This window comes from Pantherophis guttatus, chromosome 1 (assembly GCF_059756535.1).
Source record: "Pantherophis guttatus breed Tessera chromosome 1, ASM5975653v1, whole genome shotgun sequence".
NCBI lineage: Eukaryota > Metazoa > Chordata > Lepidosauria > Squamata > Colubridae > Pantherophis > Pantherophis guttatus.
Window position 1 is genome coordinate 186,035,439 of NC_142063.1, and position 14,454 is coordinate 186,049,892.

The following is a 14,454-nucleotide window of genomic DNA, read 5'->3' on the forward strand; positions in this document are numbered from 1 at the left end:
TCTGCAACTACAGGAAACGTTTGGTTGAGGTTATTGCTGCCAAAGGAGGGTCAAACAGTTATTAAGTCCAAAGGTTCACATACTTTTTCCTCCCTGCACTGTGAATGTTTACATGTTATGTTCAATTATGGCAACATCTAATGTTTGTGTAGTATTATTTTAAGCAGACTGTGTTTTTCTATTGTTGTGACTTAGATGAAGTTCAGAGCACATTTTATGACCAATTCATGCAAAACTCCATGTAATCCCAAGGGGTTCACATTCTTTTTCTTGCAACTATAAATCCAGCCTGACATTGGCTCACCACCACCTCTCCTTGCAAAATAGCTGCCAAACTGTACTACAGAAAGGGAAGAGGACATGAACCCTCATTTACCCCACTTCCTTAGGGCTTCCAAATGCCCCTCCCAGCCTCAATTTTCGCCGGCAAAATGCTCGAGGGCTTTGCCGGCAAAAACGGAGGTTCAGCGGGATGCACACGCCCCTCCTAGCCTCCAATCTCACCGGCAAAGGCTTTTTGCAAAACCGACTAGAGCAGTGGTTCTCAATCTGTGGGTCGGGACCCCTTTGGGGGTTGAATGACCCTTTCACAGGGGTCGCCTAAGACCATCGGAAAAGACATATTTTCAATGGTTTTAGGAATAATTTTATGGTTGGGGATCACCACAACATGAGGAACTGTATTAAAGGATCGCGGCATTAGGAAGGTTGAGACCCACTGGACTAGAGCCTATAGGGACGCAATCTTTCTTCCCTGTAGGACCTTGGCAAGCCCAAGGTGAAACCATGGCAGAGAGACTGCACAGGAGACAGCACCATTGATCATCAAGATCTACATAAGGTAAGTGATCAGGCAGGATTGGGGGGTGAGGGGGAGGAAGCATGAGATTTCTCAGTGGGGCAGGGGAAGCCTTGGGTAGTTAGAAGTACTACTCTCCCCATGGCCTTCCCCAACCTCAGATACCTTGTGCACTTAAATCACGTGGGCGAAAGCATGGAGTGATCATGTTTAAATTACGTGATTCACTCTTACGAATGCTAGGGTTACAAATGTAATTGGCAGGCTCCATTACATTTATAACTCGAGGACTACCTGTATATGGAAATAAAAAAGAAAGATAAGACTTAAAAGAATCCTAGTGACCCTGGTTGCAAAGCTCTTTGGCAGAAGTCCCTTGTGTAGACAAGCTGGCTACTACAACTCTACTACTACTACTACAGAGCCTGTAGTACAGTGGACTAAACACTGTTATTAACATCTGCTGCTTGCAATTACTGCAAGTTCAAATCTCACCAGGCTCAAGGTTGAATCAGCCTTCCATCCTTTCAAAGGTAGGTGAAATGAGGACCCAGATTGTGGGGGCAATAAGCTGACTTTGTATAAATATACAAAAGTATGAAGGTTATTGCTTAACGCATTGTAAGCCATCCTGAATTGCCGGAGAAGGGCGGCATATAAATTAAAGCAAAAGATAAATAAATAAAAAAAAATCTCCCTCCGCCTAAAATTTGCCTATGATCCCACTCTCCAGAGGATTGCAAACTTCTTGTTTAAAAACCCTATGGAAGAAAAGAGACCGTTTTCATAATATAGCAATGAATTAACAAAAATGTAAGGCAGAATCCATTTGGAAATCTTTACCTGTATTTAATTACTTCATTTTGGGTATTTTGTAAAGATTTTTCTAATCTCTCATTTGTTTGTTTGCTCTCACAAAGATCTGATTTCAAATTCAATATTGCAGTGTGTTCCTGTTTCAGCAATTCGTGCATTTCGGAAGCTTTCTCTTGTTCATGTTTTAGGGAAGCCTGCAAGTCATTTGCAATGGATTGTTGTTGCTGAAGTTTGTATTCTAGAAGTTCAACTGAAAATAAAATTAAACATTGCAAAATGTAAATACATAAATCTATTTCTAAGCTTTCTATATTTTTCCCAAATATATTTCCCAATATATTCCCTTTACCATTTTTAAAAATTAAAGTTTCAATTTAGATGGAAGGCCAATGAGGATAATAAGGTAGTCCTCAATTTAGCACACTTCATTTAGTGATCATTTAAAGTTGAAATGACACTGAAAAAAGTGACTTATGACAATTTTTCCCACTTACGACCATTGCAGCATTCCCATAGTCATGTGATAAAAATGAAGACACTTGCACCTAGCTCATTTTGATGGTTGCAATGTCCTGGATCATGTGATCACATTTTGCAACCTACTGATAAGCAAAGTTAATGAAGAAGCCAGGTTCACTTAATAACTGTGTTACTAACTTAACAACTGCAGTGTGTGATAAGAATGGTCATACAATGGGGTAAAACTCATTTAGCAGCTGTCTTGCTTCGCAACAGAAATTTTAGGCCCAATTGTGCTTGTAAATCAATTTTTATGTTTAATATTTATTTATTGAATATTATAATATATAAACATTTATTTATTAATTAAAATTAACAATGAGAAGAAAAGAAAAATACATTACCCTGTCTTTGAAGCTGTTGTTCTTGCTTTTTCCCATGATTCTCTGTATTTATAAGTGTTTCTTGGAGTTCCTGTAACTTCTCTTGACTTTGAAGTTGTGTAAGTCTCAACTGAACTTCAAGATCTTGCATATCAGAAAGCAAGCTGCCCCTATCTGAGGATGAAAGATGTTCCATGACTCTCTTTGGTTGCTGCTCCTCCTGAAAAGAAAGTTCATTTCATACACTGAAATAATATATGGTAGATTTTTAAAAGATGTAAATTCACATGCGTATTTTTTACAGCACAGAATTTAAAACTAATTCAAACTATGAATTACATATCATTTACATTTTTAGGCCGTTTGAATTTACATAGATTTGTAAGAGTTTTTCTGATTCCTTAGGGAAAAATAAAACATTTAATATGAGTTATTTATATTGGCACTGGTTTGGATTTGCATGTGTACATGCATGCATATTTCAGTGAACCACAATTTGTCTCAAATAGGAATTTGAGACAATTAATATATAATTGTTTTGTTCTCAATATGGTATGTGATTTCCAGACTAATTTTTTTTAGAAATAAAACACTGGGAAAAAATAGCCATACACAGCTGTTTGCTTCATATTAGTGAACAGAATGTGGCAGTTGAAAATTATCATTTCACTTTACTGTTGCAGGCAAAAGTTTAGACATTTAGTATAATTGTATGTTTCAATTCATCCTTAAAAAATGGAACTTGGTACAACATATACATGATACAAAGTTGTTATTGAAATTCTCTGCAAATTTTAATGTATATTTACTAGTTATGTTCATTTACTTGTAGATTCAGAATAGGAAAATAGTGAACATGACAGATACAAATATTTGAATCTGATTTCAATCAGTACTTTTTAACACATCCTTATTCCAAATGTTTCCTATAGTCAGCTTTCTATACGTCCTTTTCCCCACTCTTCTTTGCAAAACTCTCTTACTTCAGAAATATTTTTAAAGTCTCCTTTGCACTGCATGCTTGAGACTTCCTTACAGATTATCAATAATATTCAAATCTGGTGACAGTAAACATACCAACCTTTATCTTTCTTTCTTGTAAATACTTCATAGCTGCTGACTTTGAGGTGTGCTTCAGATTGTTGTCTTGCTGAAAAAAGCATCCTTTTTCAGCTTTAATTCCTTCACTGTTTGTGGGCCATAACCCTAATCATTGGTATTTAACTTAATTCATTCTTCCTTTCATTGCATAGTATTTCCTGTGCCACTGACTGCCATACCACTTCTACAGCAACTCCATGCTCAATGGTTGGCAAAGTGTAATGGAGGAACAGTTTAGTTTTTCTCAATCCAAAGCAACTTGTTCGGAAAATGTCCTGGTTTATCAAGGTTTTTTTATGGTTTAAATGATGACTTATGAAAAGATTGGAGAAAGAATTTATTTCTGACAATTTGCCCATGCAGATCATAATTGTTTAATCCCAAGTGGGATTAACTACTCAAGTGAGAACTAAATTTCCAAGAGGTCATTAGTGGTTTGTTATATCCTGTCAATCTGACTAGTTTTCTGGCAGTTACAGCATTTTTTATTTAGTTCTAGAATTTGCTTTTCTATGCATAACAATATTGATACATGATATAATAGGTTCTTGGGAAAAACTCGATGCACATGAAAGCAAACACTAGCTAAAGAACTGGCAACTGTAATTTTTATATCGTTTTGTATGTAATAATTACGTATTAATTATATACATTAATAATTACAGTGACTGTAAACAAAAATATTATAATATCCATGTACCTTGTTTTCTTTATTAGATTGTTTGAGATAATTCTTCAGTGATTGTACTTTATCAACCAAGATTAGTCTCTCTCTTTGCCAACCCTCCACTGATGGACCTTGTTGAATCTTATCACCATCATCAAGAGGTAAAGATTTTTCTGATAGAACAAGTATTTTGTAACTCTCATCATATACCATCTTCAGCACAGTCTGAAAAAGAATTAAATATATTACTTAATGAGAACAAAAGGTCAACACTTAGCAAGGCATTTACCATTTGAAAGTTTGACTTTCTGCTATGTTGCAATTTATAAATTAAGATTCCTACATGCTGTGCCCTTGAAGGAGAAGGAAATCTTTAATTATTATTATTATTATTCATCTCCATGTCCAGGCTTTTGTGATGGAGGAAGTACAAATTTAATTTCCAGCAACAGTTGCTGTTTATATGTTAAGAAAAATACTAAAAGGAAGACAGAGTAAATGGAAAACTTTTCTTTAAATTCTGTCTTCTGTTGAAATCAATAAATACCTTATTTAAAATATTGCTATTTCATATAGATAGTAGATCACCTATTTATTCATGAGACATTACCATCAACTGTTGCGACATCATTTCTGTTTCTTTTACTGTTGGTGCAGTGACATCTGGAGTCATTCCAAAACACTGCAGAGGAGCCATGATATTGCTGTTTTGGCATACCTTATTTTCTGGCTCTGCCTGATTAAGCTGAAGTATCAAATCTAAACTAGTATCTGAAAAAGAGTATTAAATATGTTATTTTTTCCATTTTTATTTTTGATGCAACTTGTTAAAATAATAGTAATTAAAATAATAAAGTATATAGAACAACAAAAGGCAAAATGTTTATTGTCCTCTGTGAGGGCCAAAGTGCACCAAATGGTAGCATGATTTTCTAATGCTTGTGGTTTGCTGTTAGCTTTTTGTATTTAATTTCTATTCAAATGACTTCCTAATCTGGTGCTCTCTAGTACACATTATTTCATCTCCCATATAACCAAGTCCTTGCCCATGCTAACTAGAGATTATGGGTACTGAAATGCATCTTTCCCAGGTAGATGATCATTTGTGGGGGGGAGAGGACTGTCTAACTTAACTACTTTATTTACAGCTTCTGTTTTTATAAATTATTCCATATCCTTGTTAGGCCAGAATATTGTCATGGAATGCCACAGAGTTAATTCTAGGAAATATGTATCCATGAACTCACTGCTTCCATATTCAGTGCTTGCACTTTGAAGTCTGGACATTGTCACTTTCAGACCATCTTGTAACTTAGGTGGTATCAGAGAGAAGACTTCAGTGTTGTTTACCTATTAGATATCATAATAGGAAAAAGAAAAGAAAAATGGAATGAATTCCTAGGTATGTTAACGATTGATCTACAACCACTCTTGCTTTTATTTATTTAATAACCCATGTTATTAAATAACATCTCTTTCCATCCTTTTGTTCTAAAAATAGTCACAAGTTGCACATAACCATATAGCTGAAACAATATGAAACATAAATTTATGAACATTTTTTCAAAGTACACTATAATATTCTAAAGGCTATGTGTTAATGTGACCAATGGTATTTAACATTGTACAGTATTAGCTGTGCAAACACAGTGCTAGTCTTTGCACTCAAGAATTAAATGAGTCCCCACTACTGAATATTCTGAAGCAATATGCTACACGTTTTACATACAAGTCATAATATACTGAACCCAAAGGAACCCTGAAGTAGGTGATCCTCGTATCAGTGACTAAAATGATATATTTGCACCCCAACTTGTAGAGAACTCATCTGAGGAAAATAGGTTTCTACAGAAACTCTTGTTCTCATAAGAAGCTCTGCGGAAGGGTGATCTTTTTTAGATACACCAATACTTCAATCCAATCCTGAGCATTGTAAAAATCTCCCAATGTTTTCCAGAGCATTGGAAGCAGCAGATTCAATACTGCAAGAATCCAGTTTTACTAAAAAAAATATCCTATTAGGAAAAAATCAATTTAAACAGGGGAAACATTCAACTGAATAAGACCTGGAACATAAGAAAAGTGAATGTTCTCCTCAGTACCGCTGCTCAGGTAAGAGCTCTAGCTTCACTGGGCAATGAACTGCTCTCCCACCATAATTTCTACCAGTAATACATTAACAGGCTTCACATAACACATGCTTCTTGCAAAATTTTAATAATTTTCCCTCAGTATAAAAGGAGCATGCCATATAAATTAAAGGGCCTTCCACAAAATGTTGTAAGACAAAACACATGGTCATCTGAGTGCAGATCATCATGTGGTATGAAGGGAAGGGAGTGCCTGGTCCTTTTTTAATTCTACTTTCTCATTAGAATTGAGCAGCTTGAAAGGAAATTACACATAAGCAAGGGGATAGGAAAACTAGTTTCAAATTCCTCAAGATATTTTCTTTATTCTTAATTTCTTGAATTATTAAATGTACTTTTTATTTTTACAATTGCCCCATGTGCTGGCTACCCAAATTTGCAGAGAAATTCAATCTTTTCCTTTTAGAGACTCCCAATAAGAGAAGATTAAGAATAATTTTCTTACTTAGAGAATGACCCTTGGGCAGACACTACATCTCTTCAGGCATACAGAAATCTGAATTGAAAAACTCAGCTTTCTTTTCAGGGAAATCAGATTCTTTGGCATCGGTCAGAATATTATACCACAGTTCTTGATAGCTTACATAAAGCTTCACATGGTTTTAATTCTCTTGTTAAAGCAACAATCTTCTATGATATTAGGAAAAACTTAAGTATCCAGCACTGTCAAGACCCCAAATAAATGGACGTTGACTTACCTGAACGTCCCTTTTCTGGGCGCTGCGTACACTATCCATGAATGGGTTAAATCCTTCAGCCTTTGGCAAACAACTGAGTGATAAATTTTTTCCCCCTTTCTGGCTGCCAAGCCACGCCCCCAATCCCATGATACCCTAGTCTGAACGAAGGCGCAGCGAACGACAAACAACTGTCGAGTAAAATAAACCACAACTTTATTAGCAACCAACTTCAAACAGAAATTTAACACTAGGAATACAACCCGGCAGGCAGCCCAAAAACAAGGGAGGGTATGGATAGTGTACACAGCGCCCAGAAAAGGGACGTTCAGGTAAGTCAACATCCATTTTCCTGTACGCTGCTCCCACTATCCATGAATGGGATATACCCAAGCTCAAACTCCACGGTTTGCTTCTTCCTGTGGTCTCGAGGTGACGGGCAAAAGTCCGGCAAGATGAGTTTCTGGAAACCAGGAATTCACCTTGGGCACGAAGGAGGGGTCCAGACGTAGGATCACTGTGGTGTCTCGGAAGATACAAAGATCCTTTCGAATAGAGAGTGCCGCCAGTTCTGAGACTCTCCTAGTCGAGGGGATAGCCAGGAGAAAGGTCACCTTAAAAGCCAAGTACTTGAGAGCAACTGACCCAAGGTTCAAATGGGGGGCCCATCAAGGCCCGCAACACTAGAGGTAGATCCCATGTTGGATAGCGGTGCACCGTAGGGGGGCACAAATTCGTAGCACCATGTAGAAAGTCCTTGATGAGTGGATGGTGCGATAGTGACTGGTAGGGTGCGCAGGTGATGACCGTTGACAAGGCCGCTGCTTGACGTCTTAGGGTAGCCGGGGCCAGTCCATTGTCTAGTCCCATCTGCAGAAACTCAAGGATGTCTTGTACCGCCACTGCTGTGGGATCTACATGGTGGCTAGAACACCAGCGGCAGAAAGCCCGCCAGGAGGCCTCGTAAATGCGAGCCGTTGAGGGCCATCTGGCCGCCTGGATGGTACTGACGACCCTATCTGACAAATTGTCTTTCTTTAGAATGACCCGTTCAAATGCCAGACCGCCAATTGAAGCAACTGAGGCTCTGGGTGAGTTACCGCCCATTGGCACAGAACTACCTGGTGTGCTGTTATCACCCACGGTGGGTCTACGGATAGTGCCACGAGGTCAGCATACCACATCCTTCGAGGCCAGTTGGGAGCCACCAGAAGTAGGTTGGCCCTCTCGGTCAGCAACTTCCAAATGAGACGTGGTAGAAGTGGAATCAGTGGGAATGCGTATAACAGGCCGCTGGGCCACTTGCAGCGAAGAGCATCATGGTCCTGCGCCTGGGGTGCTGGGTAATGAGACATGAAGCGGGGCAGCTAGGTGTTGGCTGGAGTCGCAAATAAGTCTACCTCCGGGGTCCCGAATCGGGAGGAGAGCTCCCGAAATAGATGGGGATGGAGTTGCCACTCTGCCGGATCTATCATTTCTCGACTGAGCCAATCGGCACTGACATTGATCGAACCCGAGATATGATTTGCCCTGATTGAGAGCAATGTCTCTCTGCCCAGCTGAACAGGGCCTCGGACTCTAACATCAGAGCTCGGGACCTTGTGCCCCCTTCTCTGTTCACGTGTGCCTTGGCCGAGATGTTGTCCGTCAGGATCAATACGTACTGACCTTGTACTGCGGCTTGAAATTGGAGTAAGGCCAGCCTGATCGCCCTGAGTTCCAGGAGGTTGATGCTGTTGTGTTGTTCTCATTGTGACCACTGGCCCTGTGCCACTAGGTTGTGGAGGTGTGCCCCCCACCCTCGAAGACTTGCGTCTGTCATAAGGGTCAACCTGTCCATGTCTAGAAACTTGCAGCCCTTGAGGAGCAAGGCTGACGTCCACCAACTGAGGCAAAGGCGGACCTGGGAAGGTAACCACACTTCGTGCTTCGAGTTGGCCTTGCCCGCCCGTTGGAAGGAGAGTAAGAGCCATTGGAGGGGCCTCGAGTGCCTGCGTGCCCACAGTACAATGCCGAAGCAGGAGACCATCTTCCCGAGCAGACGTGATAGTTGGAGTAAGGGTACTCTTCTCCGGGCCAGGATCTGCTTTATCAGGTCTCGAATGCTGTGGACCCTGTCTGGAGACAGGAATACCTGGCCCTTGACTGAATCTATCACTGCTCCTAGGTGAAGGAGCCGGGTGGAAGGCTGAAGATTGCTTTTCTTGAAGTTGATCGTGAAGCCGTGCTCTTGGAACGCTTTCAAGACTAGTTTCATGTCCTTGACCGCCTGGTTGTGCGATGACGAGAGGACCAGAATGTCGTCCAGGTAGCAGAGGATTTGAACCGGAATGGCTCTGAGTCTGGCTGCCACCACCGCTATCAACTTGGTAAAGGTGCGGGGTGCCAACGAGAGTCCGAAGGGCATTGCGCAGTACTGGAAGTGGTGTCCCACGTGCTTGAACCTCAAGTACTGGTCTGGGTGAATGGGCATGTATAAATAGGCGTCTCGCAAGTCGACTGACTGAAGAAGGTCTCCTTGTCTCACTCCCGCTAGAATTGACCAGAGGGAGTGCATTTTGAACCTGCGGTACTGGACTGTCTGATTCAGATTTTTTAAGGTTTAAAATGCCCCTCCAACCCCCGGAACTCTTGGGTATGAGGAAGAGGATTGAATAGAACCCCAAGCTCTTAAAACAAGGGAAGAATTGATGGAACAAGGTATTTCTATAGACTGGTGGCCATATAACCAAATTAAATCTAGATATAAAAAAGATAAGGAGGAATTTGGCATTGAAAAGAGCATAAATGGATTTGACAAGATATGGATGGGTACGGACGACAAAATTCTAGCTAAATTATATAATTACTTATTGGAGTACGATATGGCAGAGGAAGTAGTTAAAGAACCGGTTAGCATGGGCCAAAAATATAGGACAGAATATAAATCTGAACGAATGGGATTCAATATGGAATAATAATCTTAAAATGACAAAGGCGACGGAAAACCAATACAAGCTGTTTTATAGATGGCATATGGCCCCAGCTAGGATAGCGAAGATCTACCCCAATTCGAGCCCTAAATGTTGGAAATGTGACCATCAGCAGGGTACTTTTTATCATTGCTGGTGGACATGTAATCAGGCACAAAAATTCTGGAGGATGATATGGATGTGGATTAGAGAAATAATAAAAGAAAATTTTGATTTCGACCCAAAAGCCTTTCTCCTGGGAATTTTGAAAACTGAATATGCAAAAAAGAAAAAGTATTTAATTATACATTTTCTGACAGCCGCTAGAATTTCCTTTGCCCAGTATTGGAAAGAAAAACAAATACCACCTCAAGAACATGTTATTGGAAAAATATTGGAGTGCGCCGAAATGAACAAATTGACTTCAGAAATTAATGACAGAGAAGATTCAGAATTTTATAGCGTGTGGGACATGTGGTACGAATGGATGGGGAAAAGAAATAAAGAAGGAAATAGAGATTAAATATTAATTAATTAACAAAATCTATATGAATAGTATTATATTTAGTCTTAGAGAGTTGAGCACTATTATCTTTAAGTGTTTTGAAATTAAATCTAGCTTTAAGAAACAATATCAAATAAAAGACAAGTAATAATGCATGTAGATGTATATATGTATATAATTGCACAAATGAACCGAAAATGTACCGAATGTATCACTATATGTTATAATAAAATAATAAATAATAATAATAAAAATCAAATTAAAAAAAAAAAAAGAACCCCAAGGTGTGTTGGTTCGGTGGTACTGGTTCTATGGCCCTGATTTCCAAGAGGTGGGCAATCTCTTGAGACATCAGGAGCTTGAGTTCCTTTGAATGCGGGGTCGGGCAACGCAAGAAATGATGGGGAGGAGGACCTGAGAATTCGATAGAAAGTCCAGAAGAAGTCATGCGCTTTACCCACAAGTCCGAGGTTAACTGGGCCCATTGCTGGAGAAAGAGGTGGAGTCTTCCGCCTATAGGGCCCGCAGCTTGGGCGTCACTTCCCCCTTCTGCCGGTTTTGAATCCGGTCCCACGAAACGGTCGTTTGGACTGTTGGTTTTGGCCTTGGTCTCGGAACTGTTGTCTGTCTTGATACTATTGCTGCCCTGATATTGGGAGTGCTGTGAGGAGGACCCCCTGGGTCCTGAGTTGAGACGAAAGGGCTGTTGGAGAGGGTATGGTGTGTAGCTGCGCTCCTGATGGCGGTAGAACGACGGAAGCACCTTCCTTTTGTCTTTGTCCTTGATCAGTACGGGTTCTAAAGCCAACCCAAATAACTCAGGTGCTTTATACGGGGCTGCAGCCAGCTTCCACTTTGCCTTAAGGTCGGCCTTCCGGGGGCGTAACCAAAACAGTCTCCTCGCCGTGACAGTAGAAGCAAGAGCCCTTGAGGCAAATTTTGCCGAATTTAGAGACGCATCTGTGGCATATTCGGTGGCAGCTACTATTTTATTTATGTCTTGATGTAGTCTGGTGTCCTCGGGAGGAAGCCTTTCTTGCAGCTGCCGAAGCCAAATGAGAGATGCCCTGTTGAAAAAGGACATAGCTGTTGTTGATCTGATCGCCCAGGCCGCCGCCTGATGTGACTTGCGAAAAGCCCACTCTGCCCTTTTGTCCTCCGCCTTGAGCCCGTCCAAGGCATCCGTGGAGATCATCGAGGAAGAAGACAGGGTCGCAACCGGCTGGTCCACTGATGGAAGGGCTAGTAACTCCTCCAGTTCCGGGGCAGAACAGTACAGCTTCTTGTCCAAACTGCTGGGTGTCGTTAGCAAAGCCGGCTGACCCCAGGGGTTCTGGATTACATCTGCGAACAATTGCGGGCAGGGTATATTCTTTTTCCGGTTTAGAAGATTTGAAGAGCGCGTCGTGGGGCCCCACGGTTGTGTGATTGCATGTCCTGACCTCCCTGGGCACTCCCAGATTAGTCATGAGACGAGCCTTATGGAGGAGTAACTTGAACAAGGCCGGGAGGAACAGACCGGTGAATGCCGGAGTATCGGGCATCAACACCTCGTCCTCTGAGAACTCAATGTCCTCTGGCCCCTCCTCTGAGTCCTCTGATGAAGATGCTTGAATTTGAGGCGGCTGAAGTTGAGAATGATGCTGATGATGCGTCCCCTGGGCCGTGAATGGCTGTAAGGGGACCTGTGTAGCCTGCTGCAAGCCTGCAGCCAGGAGTGATGATAATGCTGACGAAAACATAGACTGAAAATCCAGTTGAGTTGCCAGTAAGGGCCCCCTTGCGCCCGTAGGCCTGCCACCGTTGGTGTATAGGTCGCCTCCGCCACATGGTGGTGTTGGCCTGGTGAGCCAGCCGCTGAGATGTCCGGTAAAGAAAGGGAGACACCTTTTGCGTGGAGTAGAGTGGCCCGACTTGGCTGGATCGGGAGTCACTGGGGTCAAGGCCAAGCTTGTAATTCTGGGGCCTGCCTCCCTTGATGCATAGGGCGCGGCTTTTGAGGGTTCAGTCTCCATGGTTGGTGTTGCCGCCACTGCCTTTTGAGCCTTGGCGCACTGGCGCTCCAGTGCTTTATGGCGTCTTAAGGCATCTCTGTCCTGTGTGGATTGCACCTTGTCCGCACTGGATTTGCGGCTGGAGTTCTCAGCCCGCTTCCCAGTGCACTTTTTGGCTGATTTGGTCACCTTGCGAGGTGGGCTTGATTCCAGCTCCAGGTCAGAGGAGAGGGGAGAGTCTGACATGGTTGTTCAGCAGGGTATATGACCCGGTTTTTTTTTTTTTTTGTACTTTTATGGTCTGTTGAGGGCCCGAAGGTCCCCCAAACCACCTTCTACAGCAAGGGTTCCCCGGCTGAAGTCACTTCCCCCTCCTAATTCTTGATGACTGCCCCAAATGTCTGGAACCTCCGGCAGATTGTCGCTGATGGTCAGGAGAGGAGCTGGTCTAAATTCATCATCCAAAATGGCGGCCCGAGGGTCCGTCACAATGGTGGGCGCACGAGGCGCAAAGTTCGAAGGAGCCGGTAATGAGAGGAGGCGGCCTGAGGGTCCGTCCCAATGGCGGGCGCACAAGGCACGAAGTTCAAAGGGGCCGGTAATGAGAAGAGCCGGTCTGAAAAACACCCAAGATGGCAGCCCGAGGGTCCGTCCAAATGGTGGGCGCATGTGGCGCGAAGTACCGGGGAGCCGGCATAAGGTGGCGGACTCACAATGGCGGCCCGAAGGTCCTACCAAATGCCGCGCGCCATCAGAGAGTTCGAGGGTATTTACAGCAAAACTTGGATCGCAATGGCTCACCGACGCTCCTGAGTCTAAGCTCCGCGTTTCCTCAGCCGCTCCGACCTGTCTGCCTTTGACGACCAGCTGCGAGACGGTCACGATGATGGGGATGGCTGCCGTGTCAAGCGCACCCCCACCACGCTGAGGAGAAGCCGGGTTCGCCCTGAGATGAATGGCGAATGGCAATGATTTAAAAAGGGCGCCGAGCGCTGAAGCGTGGGCGGCCCGAACCTCCGATCCCGCCACCCAACTGATGAGCGCTCCTGCTGTTCTCGTGCTCCAAGGGGCAAGCCAAAACACGAAAAGGAAAATACTCAAAAATAAATCAAAAGCCTATGCGTCCCTTGTGAAAGGGAAAAACAAATCCCTGGATAAAAATCCACAAGCCCCCAGGAATCACTTCAGCGTTTGCCAACAACTGAGTGAAGACTGGGGTATCATGGGATTGGGGGTGTGGCTTTGCAGCCGGAAAGGGGAGAATTTTTTAAATATCACTCAGTTGTTTGCCAAAGGCTGAAGGACTTAACCCATTCATGGATAGTGGGAGCAGCGCACAGGAAAATTACAGTGACTGATCTAGATTTTATCTGCTTCATTCAACCATGCCTAGTAGTCATCTTGACTAAGCATCTTTCATTGGATTCCATCTACCATATATAACTTCACCTGGTCTTGAGGAGAATTCACCTGCTAAGGTATGGCTCATCAGATGCCTTTGCCTATTCTTCTGAATCCCAGGACATAAGTAGATTTAAGGCTTCCTCTCTCAAATTTTTCCCATCATTATTTTTTCATTTTGATCACCCTTTTCATCCAACAACCAATGCACTAATTATGTGGCTTCCATGAGAAATCCTTTGAAAATTTTCCAGGCAAAAACAAGGTACTGGAGTAGATAAGCTTTTGGCTTAATCTATACAAATTTGCTTTTATAACTTGCATGATTCAACATAATCAATATAATCAAATATTATTCAGAAATATTTTGGATCTTGTGTAATTATAGCACCTCTCTAACCATAAAAGTAATCCCTTTTTTAGGTTTTCATGTCAACCTGAAATAAGTGTAGTTGCTTTAAGAATCATATTGAATTAATTTTTTAAAAGCAGACTGGCATTCTTTTAGGCTTGTACAGAAGCCTAAAAAAGGGAAAGTCTGCTTTAATATG

At 42.2% G+C, this 14,454-nt stretch overlaps 1 protein-coding gene across 4 annotated transcripts in view; it reads right to left on the bottom strand.

Moving 5' to 3' along the window:
- PCNT (pericentrin) overlaps positions 1-14,454 on the bottom strand; it is a 105,116-nt gene that overhangs the window by 33,145 nt on the left and 57,517 nt on the right. For all 4 annotated transcript variants that reach the window (XR_015731211.1, XM_087882219.1, XM_087882218.1 and 1 more), the window contains 5 exons: positions 5,473-5,575; positions 4,836-4,996; positions 4,259-4,450; positions 2,479-2,677; positions 1,643-1,865 (listed from right to left, as the gene is read on the bottom strand). Coding sequence is in view for 3 of the 4 variants with exons in the window: in XM_087882219.1 (XP_087738345.1) it covers positions 1,643-1,865; positions 2,479-2,677; positions 4,259-4,450; positions 4,836-4,996; positions 5,473-5,575 (878 nt within the window). In the remaining variant the exon portion in view is untranslated. The remainder of the gene's footprint in view (positions 1-1,642; positions 1,866-2,478; positions 2,678-4,258; positions 4,451-4,835; positions 4,997-5,472; positions 5,576-14,454) is intronic.